This window comes from Balaenoptera musculus, chromosome 4, assembly GCF_009873245.2.
Source record: "Balaenoptera musculus isolate JJ_BM4_2016_0621 chromosome 4, mBalMus1.pri.v3, whole genome shotgun sequence".
Classification (NCBI taxonomy): Eukaryota; Metazoa; Chordata; class Mammalia; order Artiodactyla; family Balaenopteridae; genus Balaenoptera; species Balaenoptera musculus.
The window spans coordinates 12,733,491-12,749,924 of NC_045788.1; the positions used below are offsets into that span (position 1 = coordinate 12,733,491).

The following is a 16,434-nucleotide window of genomic DNA, read 5'->3' on the forward strand; positions in this document are numbered from 1 at the left end:
TCTTACATGTAGCACACTGGCTTTCAAATCCTGATTCCACCATATACAGTCTGGGTGATGTGGGACAGGATATTTAATTTTTCCACATCTCAGTTTCTTTATCCATAATGGAGAAGGTATCAGCTTTTCCTCATAGCAATGCAGAAAGATTATAGTTGCTGATGCACCTAAGTGTTGAGTCCAGTGCCTGGCACATGGTCAGCACTCAGAAAGCACTACTGCTATTTATTATTACCAATAAAAGAGAGAATGCTTGAGGACACTTAGTAAAGCACTATACAAATATCAGGAATGATTACTATTTTTTTTTTTTTAGTTTTTTTTTTTTTAAAACATCTTTATTGGAGTATAATTGCTTTACAATGGTGTGTTAGTTTCTGCTTTATAACAAAGTGAATCAGTTATACATATACATATGTTCCCATATCTTTTCCCTCTTGCATCTCCCTCCCACCCTCCCTATCCACCCATCTAGGTGGTCACAAAGCACAGAGTTGATCTCCCTGTGCTATGTGGCTGCTTCCCACTAGCTATCTATTTTACGTTTGGTGGTGTATGTATGTCCATGCCACTCTCTCACTTTGTCACATCTTACCCTTCCCCCTCCCCATATCCTCAAGTACATTCTCTAGTAGGTCTGTGTCTTTATTCCCGTCTTGCCACTAAGTTCTTAATGATATTTTTTCCCCTTAGATTCCATATATATGTGTTAGCATACTGTATTTGTTTTTCTCTTTCTGACTGACTTCACTCTGTATGACAGACTCTAACTCCATCCACCTCACTACAAATAACTCCATTTCGTTTCTTTTAATGGCTGAGTAATATTCCATTGTATATATGCGCCACATCATCTTTATCCACTCATCCGATGATGGACATTTAGGTTGCTTCCATGTCCTGGCTATTGTCAATACAGCTGCAATGAATATTGTGGTACATGACTCTTTTTGAATTATGGCTTTCTCAGGGCATATGCTCAGTAGTGGGATTGCTGGGTCGTATGATAGTTCTATTTTTAGTTTTCAAAGGAACCTCCAAACTGCTCTCCATAGTGGCTATATCAATCTACATTCCCACCAACAGTGCAAGAGTGTTCCCTTTTCTCCACACCCTCTCCAGCATTTATTGTTTCTAGATTTTTTGATGATGGCCATTCTGACTGGTGTGAGATGATATCTCATTGTAGTTTTGATTTGCATTTCTCTAATGATTAATGATGTTGAGCATTCTTTCATGTGTTTGTTGGCAATCTGTATATCTTCTTTGGAAAAATGTCTATTTAGGTCTTCTGCCCATTTTTGGATTGGGTTGTTTGTTTTTTTGTTATTGAGCTGCATGTGTTGCTTGTAATTTTGGAGATTAATCCTTTCTCAGTTGCTTCATTTGCAAATATTTTCTCCCATTCTGAGGGTTGTCTTTTGATCTTGTTTATGGTTTCCTTTGCTGTGCAAAAGCTTTTACGTTTCATTAGGTCCCATTTGTTTATTTTTGTTTTTATTTCCATTTCTCTAGGAGCTGGGTCAAAAAGGATCTTGCTGTGATTTATGTCATAGAGTGTTCTGCCTATGTTTTCCTCTAAGAGTTTGATAGTTTCTGGCCTTACATTTAGGTCTTTAATCCATTTTGAGCTTATTTTTGTGTATGGTGTTAGGGAGTGTTCTACATTCATTCTTTTACATGTAGCTGTCCAGTTTTCCCACCACCACTTATTGAAGAGGCTGTCTTTTCTCCACTGTATATGCTTCCCTCTTTTATCAAAGATAAGGTGACCATATGTGCGTGGGTCTATCTCTGGGCTTTCTATCCTGTTCCATTGATCTGTTTCTGTTTTTGTGCCAGTACCATACTGTCTTGATTACTGTAGCTTTGTAGTATAGTCTGAAGTCAGGGAGCCTGATTCCTCCAGCTCCATTTTTCATTCTCAAGATTCCTTTGGCTATTTGGGGTCTTTTGTGTCTCCATACAAATTGTGAAATTTTTTGTTCTAGTTCTGTGAAAAATGCCAGTGGTAGTTTGATAGGGATTGCATTGAATCTGTAGATTGCTTTGGGTAGTAGAGTCATTTTCACAATGTTGACTCTTCCAATCCAAGAACATGGTATATCTCTCCATCTATTTGTATCATCTTTAATTTCTTTCATCACTGTCTTATAATTTTCTGCATACAGGTTTTTTGTCTCCTTAGGTAGGTTTATTCCTAGATATTTTATTCTTTTTGTTGCAATGGTAAATCGGAGGGTTTTCTTAATTTCACTTTCAGATTTTTCATCATTAGTGTATAGGAATGCAAGAGATTTCTGTGCATTAATTTTGTATCCTGCTACTTTACCAAATTCATTGATTAGCTCTAGTAGTTTCCTGGTAGCATCTTTAGGATTCTCTATGTATAGTATCATGTCATCTGCAAACAGTGACAGCTTTACTTCTTCTTTTCCAATTTGGATTCCTTTTATTTCTTTTTCTTCTCTGATTGCTGTGGCTAACACTTCCAAAACTATGTTGAATAATAGTGGTGAGAGTGGGCAACCTTGTCTTGTTCCTGATCTTAGTGGAAATGGTTTCAGTTTTTCACCATTGAGAACTATGTTGGCTGTGTGTTTGTCATATATGGCTTTTATTATGTTGAGGAAAGTTCCCTCTATGCCTACTTTCTGCAGGGCTTTTATCATAAATGGGTGTTGAATTTTGTCGAAAGCTTTCTCTGCATCTATTGAGATGATCATATGTTTTTTTCTCCTTCAATTTGTTAATATGATGTATCACGTTGATTGATGTGCGTATATTGAAGAATCCTTGCATTCCTGGGATAAACCCCACTTCATCATGGTGTATGATCCTTTTAGTGTGCTGTTGGATTCTGTTTGCTAGTAGTTTGTTGAGGATTTTTGCATCTATGTTCATCAGTGATATTGGCCTGTAGTTTTCTTTCTTTGTGACATCTTTATCTGGTTTTGGTATCAGGGTGATGGTGGCCTCCTAGAAGGAGTTGGGGAGTGTTCCTCCCTCTGTAATATTTTGGAAGAGTTTGAGAAGGATAGGTGTTAGCTCTTCTCTAAATGTTTGATAGAATTCGCCTGTGAAGCCATCTGGTCCTGGGCTTTTGTTTGTTGGAAGATTTTTAATCACAGTTTCAATTTCAGTGCTTGTGATTGGTCTGTTCATATTTTCTATTTCTTCCTGGTTCAGTCTCGGCAGGTTGTGCATTTTTAAGAATTTGTCCATTTCTTCCAGGTTGTCCATTTTATTGGCATAGAGTTGCTTGTAGTAATCTGTCATGATCCTTTGTGTTTCTGCAGTGTCAGTTGTTACTTCTCCTTTTTCATTTCTAATTCTATTGATTTGAGTCTTCTCCCTTTTTTTCTTGATGAGTCTGGCTAATGGTTTATCAATTTTGTTTATCTTCTCAAAGAACCAGCTTTTAGTTTTATTGATCTTTGCTATTGTTTCCTTCATTTCTTTTTTATTTATTTCTGATCTGATCTTTATGATTTCTTTCCTTCTGCTAACTTTGGAGTTTCTTTGTTCTTCTTTCTGTAATTGCTTTAGGTGCAAGTTTAGGTTGTTTATTCGAGATGTTTCCTGTTTCTTCAGGTAGGCTTGTATTGCTATAGCCTTCCCTCTTAGAACTGCTTTTGCTGCGTCCCATAGGTTTTGGGTGGTTGTGTCTCCATTGTCATTTGTTTTTAGGTATTTTTAGATTTCCCCTTTGATTTCTTCAGTGATCACTTCGTTATTAAGTAGTGTATTATGTAGCCTCCATGTGTTTGTATTTTTTACAGATTTTTTCCTGTAATTGATATCTAGTCTTATAGCATTGTGGTCGGAAAAGATACTTGATACGATTTCAATTTTCTTAAATTTACCAAGGCTTGATTTGTGACCCAAGATATGATCTATCCTGGAGAATGTTCCATGAGCACTTGAGAAAAAGTGTATTCTGTTGTTTTTGGATGGAATGTCCTATAAATATCAATTAAGTCCATCTTGTTTAATGTATCATTTAAAGCTTGTGTTTCCTTATTTATTTTCATTTTGGATGATCTGTCCATTGGTGAAAGTGGGGTGTTAAAATCCCCTACTGTGATTGTGTTACTGTCGATTTCCCTTTTTATGGCTGTTAGTATTTGCCTTATGTATTGAGGTGCTCCTATGTTGGGTGCATACATATTTACAATTGTTATACCTTATTCTTGAATCGATCCGTTGATCATTATATAGTGTCCTTCTTTGTCTCTTATAATAGTCTTTATTTTAAAGTCTATTTTGTGTGATATGAGAATTGCTACTCTAGCTTTCTTTTGATTTCCATTTGTATGGAATATCTTTTTCCATCCCCTCACTTTCAGTCTGTATGTGTCCCTAGGTCTGAAGTGAGTCTCTTGTAGACAGCATATATACAGGTCTCATTTTTGTATCCATTCAGCCAGTCTGTGACTTTTGGTGGGAGCATTTAATCCATTTACATTTAAGGTAATTATCAATATGTATGTTCCTATTCCCATTTTCTTAAATGTTTTGGGTTTGTTATTGTAGGTGTTTTCCTTCTCTTGTGTTTCTTGCCTTTAGAAGTTCCTTTAGCATTTGTTGTAAAGCTGGTTTGGTGGTGCTGAACTCTCTCAGCTTTTGCTTGTCTGTAAAGGTTTTAATTTCTCCATCAAATCTGAATGAGATCCTTGCTGGGTAGAGTAATCTTGGTTGCAGGATTTTTCTCCTTCATCACTTTAAATATGTCCTGCCACTTCCTTCTGGCTTGCAGAGTTTCTGCTGAAAGATCAGCTGTTAACCTTATGGGGATTCTCTTGTGTGTTATTTTCCCTTGCTGCTTTTAATATGTTTTCTTTATATTTAATTTTTGATAGCTTGATTAATATGTGTCTTGGCGTGTTTGTCCTTGGATTTATCCTGTATGGGACTCTCTGTGATTCCAGGAGTTGATTAACTTTTCCTTTCCCATATAAGGGAGGTTTTCAACTATAATGTCTTCAAATATTTTCTCAGTCCCTTTCTTTTTCTCTTCTTCTTCTGGGACCCCGATAATTCAAATGTTGGTGCATTTAATGTTGTCCCAGAGGTCTCTGAGACTGTCCTCAGTTCTTTTCATTCTTTTTTCTTTATTCTGCTCTGCAGTACTTATTTCCACTATTTTATCTTCCAGGTCACTTACCCGTTCTTCTGCCTCAGTTATTCTGCTATTGATCCTGTCTAGAGTATTTTGAACTTCATTTATTGTTTTTCATCATTGCTTGTTTACTCTTTAGTTGTTCTAAGTCCTTGTTAAACGTTTCTTGCATTTTGTCTATTCTTTTTCCAAGATTTTGGATCATCTTTACTATCATTATTCTGAATTCTTTTTCAGGTAGAATGCCTACTTCCTCTTCTTTTGTTAGGTCTGGTGTGTTTTTGCCTTGCTCCTTCATCTGCTGTGTGTTTTTCTTTCTTCTCATTTTGCTTATCTTACTGTGTTTGGGGTCTCCTTTTCGCAGGCTGCAGGTTCGTAATTCCCGTTGTTTTTGGTATCTGTTCCCAGTGGCTAAGGTTGTTTCAGTTCGTTGTGTAGGCTTCCTGGTGGAGGGGACTAGTGTCTGTTTTCTGGTGGATGAGGCTAGATCTTGTCTTTCTGGTGAGCAGGTTCACATCTGGTGGTGTGTTTTGGGGTGTCTGTGGCCTTATTATGATATTAAGCAGCCTCTCTGTTAATGGATGGGGCTGTGTTCCTGTCTTGCTAGTTGTTTGGCATAGGGTGTCCAGCACTAAACTTGCTGGTCGTTGAGTGAAGCTGCGTCTTGGTGTTGAGATGGAGATCCCTGGGAGATTTTCGTCGTTTCGTATTATGTGTAGTTGGGAGGTGTCTTGTGGTCCAGTGTCCTGAAGTTGGCTCTCCCACCTCTGAGGCACAGCCCTGATGCTTGGCTGGAGCACCAAGAGTCTTTCTTCCACACAGCTCAGAATAAAAGGGAGAAAAAATAGAAAGAAAAAAAAAGAAAGAGGATAAAATAAAATAAAGATAAAATAAAATAAAGTTATTAAAATAAAAAATAATTATTAAGAAAAAAAGAAAAAAAAATTTTTTAAGTAAGAAAAAAATTAAAAAACAATGGACGGACAGAACCCTAGGACAAATGGTGAAAGCAAAGCTATACAGACAAAATCTCACACAGAAGCATACACATACACACTCACAAAAAGAGGAAAAGGTGAAAAAATAATATATCTTGCTCCCAAAGTCCACCTCCTCAATTTGGGATGGTTCATTGTCTATTCAGGTATTCCACAGATACAGGTACATCAAGTTGTTTGTGGGGCTTTAATCCGCTGCTTCTGAGGCTGCTGGGAGAAATTTCCCTTTCTCTTCTTTGTTCGCACAGCTCCCGGGTTTCAGCTTTGGATTTGGACCCGCCTCTGCTTGTAGGTCGCCTGAGGGTGTCTGTTCTTCACTCACACAGGACGGGGTTAAAGGAGCAGCTGCTTCGGGGGCTCTGGCTCACTCAGGCCGGGGTGAGGGAAGGGTACGGATATGGGGCGAGCCTGTGGCAGCAAGAGGCCAGCGTGACATTGCAGCAGCCTGAGGAGCACCGTGCATTCTCCCTGGGAAGTTGTCCCTGGATCATGGGACCCTGGCAGTGGCCGGCTGCACAGGCTCCCAGGAGGGGTGGTGTGGATAGTGACCTGTGCTTGCATACAGGCTTCTTGGTGGCTGCAGCAGCAGCCTTAGCGTTTCATGCCCATCTCTGCGGTCTGCACTGATAGCTGCGGCTCGCGCCCATCTCTGGAGCTCATTTAAGCAGTGCTCTGAATCCCCTCTCCTCGCGCACCAGGAAACAAAGAGGCACAAAAAAATCTCTTGCCTGTTCGGCAGCTCCAGACCTTTTCCCGGACTCCCTCCTGGCTAGCTGTGGTGCGCTAACCCCTTCAGGCTGTGTTCACACCGCCAACCTCAGTCCTCTCCCTGCGATCCGACCAAAGCCGGAGCCTCAGCTCCCAGCCCCGTCCGCCCTGGCGGGTGAGCAGACAAGCCTCTTGGGCTGGTGAGTGCTGGTCGGCACCGCTCCTCTGTGCGGGAATCTCTCCGCTTTGCTCTCCGCCCCCTTGTTGCTGCGCTCTCCTCCGTCGCTCTGAAGCTTCCCCCTCTGCCACTTGCAGTCTCCACCCGCAAAGGGGCTTCCTAGTGTGTGGAAACGTTTCCTCCTTCACAGCTCCCTCCCACTGGTGCAGGTACCATCCCTATTCTTTTGTCTCTGTTGTTTCTTTTTTCTTTTGCCCTACCCAGGTACGTGGGGAGTTTCTTGCCTTTTGGGAGGTCTGACGTCTTCTGCCAGCGTTCAGTGGGTGTTCTGTAGAAGCAGTTCCACGTGTAGATGTATTTCTGATGTATCTGTGTTGAGGAAGGTGATCTCCGCGTCTTACTCTTCCGCCATCTTCTCCTCCTATTTTTTTTTAATGTTAGTAAGAGCTCTTTTTTAAAAAAATAAATTTATTTATTTATTTATTTTTGGCTGAGTTGGGTCTTCGTTGCTGTGTGTGGGCTTTCTCTGGTTGCAGCGAGCAGGGGCTACTCTTCATTATGGTGCACAGGCTTCTCATTGTGGTGGATTCTCTTGTTGTGGAGTACAGGCTCTAGGCACGTGGGTTTCAGTAGTTGTGGCATGCGGGCTCAGTAGTTGTGGCTCTTGGGCTCTAGAGCGCAGGCTCAGGAGTTGTAGTGCAAGGGCTTATTTGGTCCACGTCATGTGGGATCTTCCTGGACGAGGGCTTGAACCTGTGTCCCCTGCATTGGCAGGTGGATTCTTAACCACTGCACCACCAGGAAAGCCTCAGGGGTGATTACTATTAAGAAGGCATCTGATTTCTGAAAATAAAACAACTCATAAGCAGTTCAAATGCATCTAAAATGTACACTCAGAGATTCATAGTTAAAAACAACAAATCTGTGTCTAATTGTGTAGTTACTTGACCTCAATCTGGAATTTTCAGTTTCCTTTGCTTGACCATCAGCATTAAGATGGCCCTTGGGACAGTTCAGTACAATGAAAATTAATGATATAGGCATTTTACTGAAGTTTTGCTATGGTAAAATGTTTTAATAACTTGGAGGCTATGTCCCTGCTCTTTTAGTCCAATATGAAAGAAATTTAGTCAAGTGAGAGGTCAGTAAGCAATCAGCTGAGGTTTGAAAGAGAAAAGGAAGCAGTGCATAACCATGACAATGATCATGAGAACAGAATATTGGAACTAGAAGAGATTGTTTGAATGATATGGGGTCATATCCCGACTCTATAGCTTCCTCGCCTTGTGACTTTGGGCAAATTCTTTGACCTCACTATGCATCATCTGTAGACTGGAAATAATAAGACCCATTTTTAAGAATATGGTGAGCTTTGGGGGTAATGTAGTTAGACACCTGACACCTGGTACATTGTAGATACTCATGAATGATAATTTGCTTTCATTAATGCAGGCTGGATTAGTTTTCAGGCAGGCATACTTGAACATAGTAAAATCACAGCGCAACATGAGAGAGTTAATGTTGCTATAGAACAGCGGTCGGCAAAGTATGGTGGGTGGCCCAAATTCAGCCCACTGCCTGTTCATTAGGGGGTTTTTTAAGTTTTTTTCTTTTTTTTAAATTTATTTATTTACTTTTTGGCTGCGTTGTGTCTTTGTTGCTGCATGTGGGCTTTCTCTAGTTGCAGGGAGTGGGGGTTACTCTTTATTGCAGTGCATGGGCTTCTCATTGTGGTGGCTCCTCTTGTTGCAAAGTGTGGGCCCTAGAGCATGCAGAGTTCAGTAGTTGCGGTGTGTGGGCTCAGTAGTTGTGGCTTGCAGGCTCTAGAGCACATGCTCGGTAGTTGTAGTGCATGGGCTTAGTTGCTCTGTGACATGTGGTATCTTCCTGAACCAGGGCTTGAACCTGTGTCCCCTGCATTAGCAGGCAGATTCTTAACCACTGCTCCAGCAGGGAAGTCCCCCACTGCCTGTTTTTGTGAATAAAGTTTTATTGGAACATTGCCATGCTCATTCACTTACGTATTGTCTATGGCTGTTTTCATGCTGCAAAGGCAAATGTGCATAGTTGGGACAGAGACCATACAACATGCAAGTCTAAACTATTCACCATCTGACCTTTATAGGAAATGTTTACCAACCTCTCCTTCAGAGAGAGATTCAACTGCTTATACAGCACCCCATCAAACTAGCATCATGGCAATATTAAAAAATACAGCTTATAATGATCATGATTACATATATGAAGAGCACCAGTGTGAGAATCAGTTCCAACACACCGTCATGAATACTTTCTCAGGAAAGGGAGGAGAAAGAACACTTTGTCAGTTTGAATGTTCCAAAGTGATTACATTCATATCTCTACTTGTTAGATTAATCACCAACTAGCTGCTAATGTAATAAATGTGATTTAGGAGTTAAAAAGCCTATCTCTCCACAAAGTGAATTGCATTAACAGTAGACAAATAAGTTATTTCTTGCAAACCTCATCTATTTTATATGCGGCTCTCATGAAGCCTACTTCTCAGATTTCAAGGACTCTGGATTTCCATCCTGAATAGATAGCTGCTGGTTTCCTGGACAGCATTGGAAAGGGGAGTTAAAAATGACAGAAAATGACAGAAAAGGGACATTATCTGTCATTGTGGTTTGCAAAAGTACTATTATACTCCACAGTAGCAGTTCTCAAATTTTTTGGTCTCAGGACCCTTTTACACTCTTAAAAATTATTGAGGACACCAAGGAGCTTTTGTTTATGTGGATTATATCTGTCAATATTTTACCATATTATAAATTAAAACTGAGAATTTTAAAAAATATTCATTTGTTATATCATTTTAAAAGTAATAAAGATAAACCTATGACATCATAATAAAAAGTAACATAATGGGATATAATTATATTTTCCAAATGTATAAAATTGTCAGGAGAATGATATTATTTTACATCTTTGTAAATCAATTTAATGACTAGATCAATAGAAAGCAGCAGGATTCTCATATCTGCTGTTGCATTCAACCTGTTGTGATACTAGGCATCATGTAGCTTCTGGAAAACCACCGTACACATGTGACAGAATGAGAGTGAAGGAAGAAAATAATGTCCTAGTATTACCATGAAAATGGTTTTGACCTCATGCATTCTTCCGAAAGGGTCTTGGGAACTGGGACCACACCTTGAGGACTGCTGCCTTGTAGCATACGTACCCTCACCTTCCTCTTCTCTGGCTCCCCACTTCCCCGAAATACACGGGAACATAACCAAGTTCTCCACAGCCCAAGACCAATCCAACTTGTATTCATTAACCCTCTGCCCTGAAGAAGATTTAGATTGTAGTTAGGCAAACTGATTGAGTCCCTCTCTGTTACTGATTATCTGTGAGTGTGTGTGTGTGTGTGTGTGTGTCCTTTGGTAAGTCATTTCACATCTCTGAACCTCGATGTTCTCATATGTAAAAGAGGGCAATTGTATTAGGCAGAGCTTTCTACCAGAGGTATGTGGATACCTGGAGGTTACCAGAGTTACTGCAAGGGCACTGGGGTTCCAGATCTCCGTAACTATTGTCTGAATTGGATATAGTGTATATTCCCCACATATTCATACTGCAATTTTTCAAATGTATATGGAAATTAGTTGCTCTCATGATACTAATTAGCAAAATGTTTTAAATTGAAAGATTTGTTTATTTCAGTGGCTTTTAGTCATGGTCTATTTTCTCAATTAATATAAGATTAACTGTTAACATGCAGGTAGCTACACCCTCATTTAGTGCTAAAGGCTAGAAGGAGGTCGTCCTTGAGAACCTCTGGGAACGCTTTTACCAGCTATGACGTGAAATAATTGTCCTCTATTATTCTGATTCTATCACAAAAATACTGCGGCAGGTTGCATTTTCCACTACAATGTCCACTGTCCACACGCTTTTCTACATTATGACTCCCCAATCAAGGCATGGAGTCGCTCTCCTCCCCTCGACTCTGGGCTGCCTTATGACTCACTTGCATGACTTTGAAGCCTAGGTCAGAAAAGGTCACACAGCTTTTGCCTGCTTCTCTTGGGGTGTTCTCTTGGGAAAAGCCAGCCACAATGTAGAAAGTGTGACAAACCTAAGACCACCATGAAGGCAGTCTAGCTGACTGAGCTGGTGGAGCCCAGCCTTCCAGCCATCCCATGTGCCAGGCATGTGAGTAAAGCTCCTCCACCAGCTGAGTATAACTGAAGAATTGCCCAGTTGAAACCTGCCTGAATTTCTAACCTCAAAATTATGACATATAATAAAGTAGTTGTTAGTATAAGTTGTCCAGTTTTGAGGTGGTTTGTGATGCAGAAATAGATAACCGGGCAGCAGTGTCTTTGTGTAAGTCATCCGGCCTTGCTGAGCCTCTGTTTCCTGAAGAGGTTGTGTGAGATGATCTTCATGGTACCATCTTGCTCCTCAACTCTACAACTTTACCGTCTCTCCACTTGAGACCATTCACTCCCCAGTCCACTGGAGCAATGGCCTCTGCTTTTGTCTGAACAGGGCCTGCTCCCCTCTGGGTGACTGAGTCTGGGAAAGATACCACCATATTATGGAGGACCTGGCGTCTCCAGCTCTGTGGTATTGGGGTCTCAGCAATGAGCAATTGAGGGCCCTGGACAATCAGCACAGCTGAAGGTGGGAACGGCCATCGAGAACCACGGTAAGTGCTGCATGGGGCTCTTTCAGTTCTGTTAGCAAGCAAGCGCTCATTTGAATGAAGGGAAACTGCTCAAACACCTTAGAGCCAATGGACCCACTAACAAACCCCCATGGCCCCTTGCATTATAACATAAGTCAGCTAGAGGACATGACTAAGTGGAAAGAAGCCATTATAAGCCATTAAGTGAGTAACTTAAAACTGCAACACACTGACCCAATGGCTTATAATTGTCACCAGGAAAGATGCTACAAAGCAGTCTGGTGAGTTATTCTGAAACTTGAAGATGACGGGAGAGAAAGAGCACGATGATCACAGGAAGTGAGGGATAAGAGCTTACACCCCACAGACATCAACGCACTCTACAATTCCCAGCACCTCGCTCATCTAATGTCAAAAGGTAGCAGTTTGTGAAAGTGTCACACAATCTACTCAGGACAAAAAAATCCAAATATAATTCCTTCTTAAGAGCAAAGTCTTTCCTAATGTCCCCAGGCAGAATGGATTACCCTTTTCAGGATTTTCTGATTGTGTATCATCCTCTTATGGCTCTAGTATCATTAAAGCACTTGTGATTTAAATTGATGTGTCACTTAGATGGTGAATTCCAGGTTGTGGGTGTAAGAGTAGTTCAAAGTGTGCCCTTTTCCCACCAACTGATGCATAACAAGCATACAACAAAGGTTTGGTAAATGAATGATGAACGAGTGGATAAATGAACAAATAAGAGAGTGAATTAATGAATGCATAAATGGACTGAGTACTTTTTGTAGGTGAAAATGAACTATGCCAGGATATAAACTGCTGCTTAAGACTATGGGGAATTGCTTGAGTGCTTTACCTTTTTCAGCCTAATGCCTGTAAGCAATTGTTTGAAAAAGCAGTCCCACGTCCCCGTATCGCCTCTTCCTTAGTTGTACGCTTGGAAAATGGAGTCCTTTGTGAATAATTTTATGGATATGATGTGCTTTTTGACTCAAGGATATGGTTGGAGGGAAATAATAAATATATGGTGAGGTTGGAGAGGAAACTTTTTTTTAAAGGGATGGTGACTGTAGAACTTTTTCTGTATACACAAGACTAATACGGCCTGTGATGGGGAGGAAGTTGTGAGATATAACAGAAAGAGTACAGATGGGAGTCAGACCGACATGGGACTGAGTCCTCAGTTTTACCACCAACTAGCAGGGTATGGTGGCCATGAGCATGTGCTTTTCAGACCTCCTACTCCAGGGAGTGTAACCTACCATGGGCCCCAGCTGCTGTGCTCGGAAATCCAGCCCTGCCCTCACTCTGAGGCCAGGCTGCCTGTGGGCTGCTCCCAGCCAGTGCTGTGTGTGTAGGGGCTATAAAGGCACTCACGGGAGACACAGGACTCTCTTGCTGGCCAATTTTGGCTCTAGGACTCCTTGATGGCTTTGTGGAACCTTCCTTAGACTACATGGCATTGCAGGAGCTGCCACTTCTCTCCTGCTCTCCTTTACTTATATTCAGACTTACTTTGTGGTCTGTCAGCTCTCCCAGATTTCCTACCAATGTTCCCTACACAGGCATTTCTTCTAATAAAATTCTTGCATTGTTAACCCTGTCTTGTTGTCTGTTTCTTGGACTATCTGGATAACACATGGAGTGACCTTAGACAATTACTTCATCTTTGAATCTGTTTCTTCATCAAGGTCTAAACAGGGTTAATAATACCTGTTACAAGGGTGCTATACGAATGATTAACTGTGATCATACTTGAAAGGCTCTTAACCACGTACCTGGCAAATATAGATGCTTAATAAATGTAACTTTTCTTCCCTTTCACATCTCTTTTCCTTTGAAAAGTTCCTAGCACTGGGGTTAAATTGCATTTACTTATGCACATATGACCTGTGGCATTTGGGAAGAAATGAAGTCTTACTGTAATAAAATGGTGGTCCTGTTTTAATTATAGTCCCTCCCACTTCTCATTAACTGCTTCTCAATTTGGGGGAAGCCTAACTTTGCAGACCTCTATGAAATCTTTGATGTGTTTAATAATGTGAGTTGAAAGGGAAAAAATAGCTGTGAGGGAGAATCTTATTAAGCTTTGTGTTCTAGTTTTATTACTACCTTCAATAAAGCTGATGCCAAACACTTTACCTTGTCATCCAGTTTCCGTGCGTTGAAGGCAAGTTCAACGTAGTCATCATTGCCAGATAATTCCTCAGCAATCACCTAAAGGAAAAAGGAGACATCAGGTGCAGTGGCAGTTCGACAACTAAGCCCAGGAATTCATGAACAATTTAGCTCATGTCTGATCCAAAAAATCAACAAAGACTGACATTTGGCATGGAGTTTCCCACAACCCAGTGAAGATGGCAAAGCATCTCCAGGTGTACAGGGAACTCCCTAGAACAGACCACAGAAGATAACTAGATCTCATCTGTGCTGAGCATGAAAACATGAGATATGGGATGTAAGCTAAGGGAAGAGGTTTTGGGGGAGCAATTAGGAAGAGCTTCTTCCTTCAAAGGTCACACAGCACTGAATGGCATGTCTATAAATAATTATATACATTTTCTTCTTTGGGAACTGACAAAAAAGGAGGAGCAGGCAGCAATATTTCTTCACTGTTTTGAATTACACCAACAAGGGATGGGGAATAAACTGGTCTCTACATCCCTTCCAGACCAATGGTTAAAAGGTCATCAAAGAAATGTTTTAATTCCAATGTTTCAAAAAAGACTGTCCCTGGGCTTTGAGAGAGAGCGAGAGAGAGAGAGAGACAGAGAGAGAATAAGGAAATAAACCCTTAAATCCCAAGAAGACAGAATTCCTGACAAAGACTTTGACATAAGTGAAGAGATAATAACCTAACACCCTTTTTCATAAAAGATCACTTCCCAATATTGAATAGTGACTCTCAAAACTTTGAAACAGAAACTGGTGGAAAAAGAAGCAAGGAGACCGGCCTGAGGAGCAGGGGTGGGAGCTTCGAGACTAAGGCAGCGTGAAAGCCGTGTGGAGGACAGGCTCTTGGTGCTCCAGCCAGGCGTCAGGGCTGGGCCACTGAGGTGGGAGAGCCAAGTTCAGGACACTGGTCCACAAGAGACCTCCCAGCTCCACGAAATATCAAATGGCGAAAATCTCCCAGAGATCTCCATCTCAACGCCAAGACCAGCTCCACTCAATGACCAGCAAACTACAGTGCAGGACACCCTATGCCAAACAACTAGCAAGACAGGAACACAACCCCATCCATTAGCACAGACGCTGCCTAAAATCATAATAAGGCCACAGACACCCCAAACACCCTACCACACGTGAACTTGCCCACCAGAAAGACAAGATCCAGCCTCATCCAGCAGAACACAGGCACTAGTCCCCTCCACCAGGAAGCCTACACAACCCAAAGAACCAAACTTAGCCACTGGGTACAGACACCAAAAACAACGGAAACTACGAACATGCAGCCTGCAAATAGGAGACCGACAAAACAGTAAGTTAAGAAAAATGAGAAGACAGAGAAACAAACAGCAGATGAAGGAGCAAGGCAAAAACCCACCAGACCTAACAAATGAAGAGGAAATAGGCAGTCTACCTGAAGAAAAATACAGAATAATGATAGTAAAGATGATCCAAAATCTTGAAAATAGAATGGAGAAAATAAAAGAAATGTTTAACAAGGACCTAGAAGAACTAAAGAGCAAACAAACAGTGATGAACAACACAATAAATGAAATTAAAATTCTCTAGAAGGGATCAATAAAAGAATAATTGAGGCAGAAGAACGGAAAACTGACCTGGAAGATAGAATAGTGGAAATAACTACTGCAGAACAGAATACAGAAAAAAGAATGAAAAGAATTGAGGACAGTCTCACAGACCACTGGGACAACATTAAATGCACCAACATTCGAATTATAGGGGTCACAGAAGAAGAAGAGAAAAACAAAGGGACTGAGAAAATATTTGAAGAGATTATAGTTGAAAACTTCCTTAATATGGGAAAGGAAATAGTTAATCAAGTCCTAGAAGCACAGAGAGTCCCATACAGGATAAATCCAAGGAGGAACACACGAACACACATATTAATCAAACTATCAAAAATTAAATACAAAGAACAAATATTAAAAGCAGCAAGGGAAAAACAAGTAACACATAAGGGAATCCCCGTAAGGTTAACAGCTGATCTTTCAGCAGCAACTCTGCAAGCCAGAAGGGAGTGGCAGGACATATTTAAAGTGATGAAAGGGAAAAAACTACAACCAAGATTACTCTACCCAGCAAGGATCTCATTCAGATTCAATGGAGAAATTAAAAGATTTACAGACAAGCAAAAGCTAAGAGAATTTAGCACCACCAAACTAGCTTTACAACAAACGCTAAAGGAACTTCTCTAGGCAGGAAACACAAGCGAGGGAAAAGACCTATAATTACCTTAAATATAAATGGATTAAATGCTCCAACCAAAAGAGATAGACTGCCTGAATGGATACAAAAAGAAGACCCTTATATATGCTGTCTACAAGAGACCCACTTCAGACCTAGGGACACATACAGACTGAAAGTGAGGGGATGGAAAAAGATATTCCATGCAAATGGAAATCAAAAGAAAGCTGGAGTAGCAATTCTCATATCAGAAAAATAGACGTTAAAACAGAGACTATTACAAGAGACAAAGAAGGACACTACAGAATGATCAAGGGATCATACAAGAAGAAGATATAACAATTGTAAATATTTATGCACCCAACATGGGAACACCTCAATACATAAGGCA

General features: G+C 40.7%; 1 protein-coding gene across 1 annotated transcript in view; it reads right to left on the reverse strand.

Moving 5' to 3' along the window:
- CPNE4 (copine 4) overlaps nt 1–16,434 on the reverse strand; it is a 438,687-nt gene that overhangs the window by 155,550 nt on the left and 266,703 nt on the right. The window contains exon 4 of the mRNA XM_036850621.1: nt 13,812–13,886. Within this exon, the coding sequence (XP_036706516.1) occupies nt 13,812–13,886 (75 nt within the window). The remainder of the gene's footprint in view (nt 1–13,811; nt 13,887–16,434) is intronic.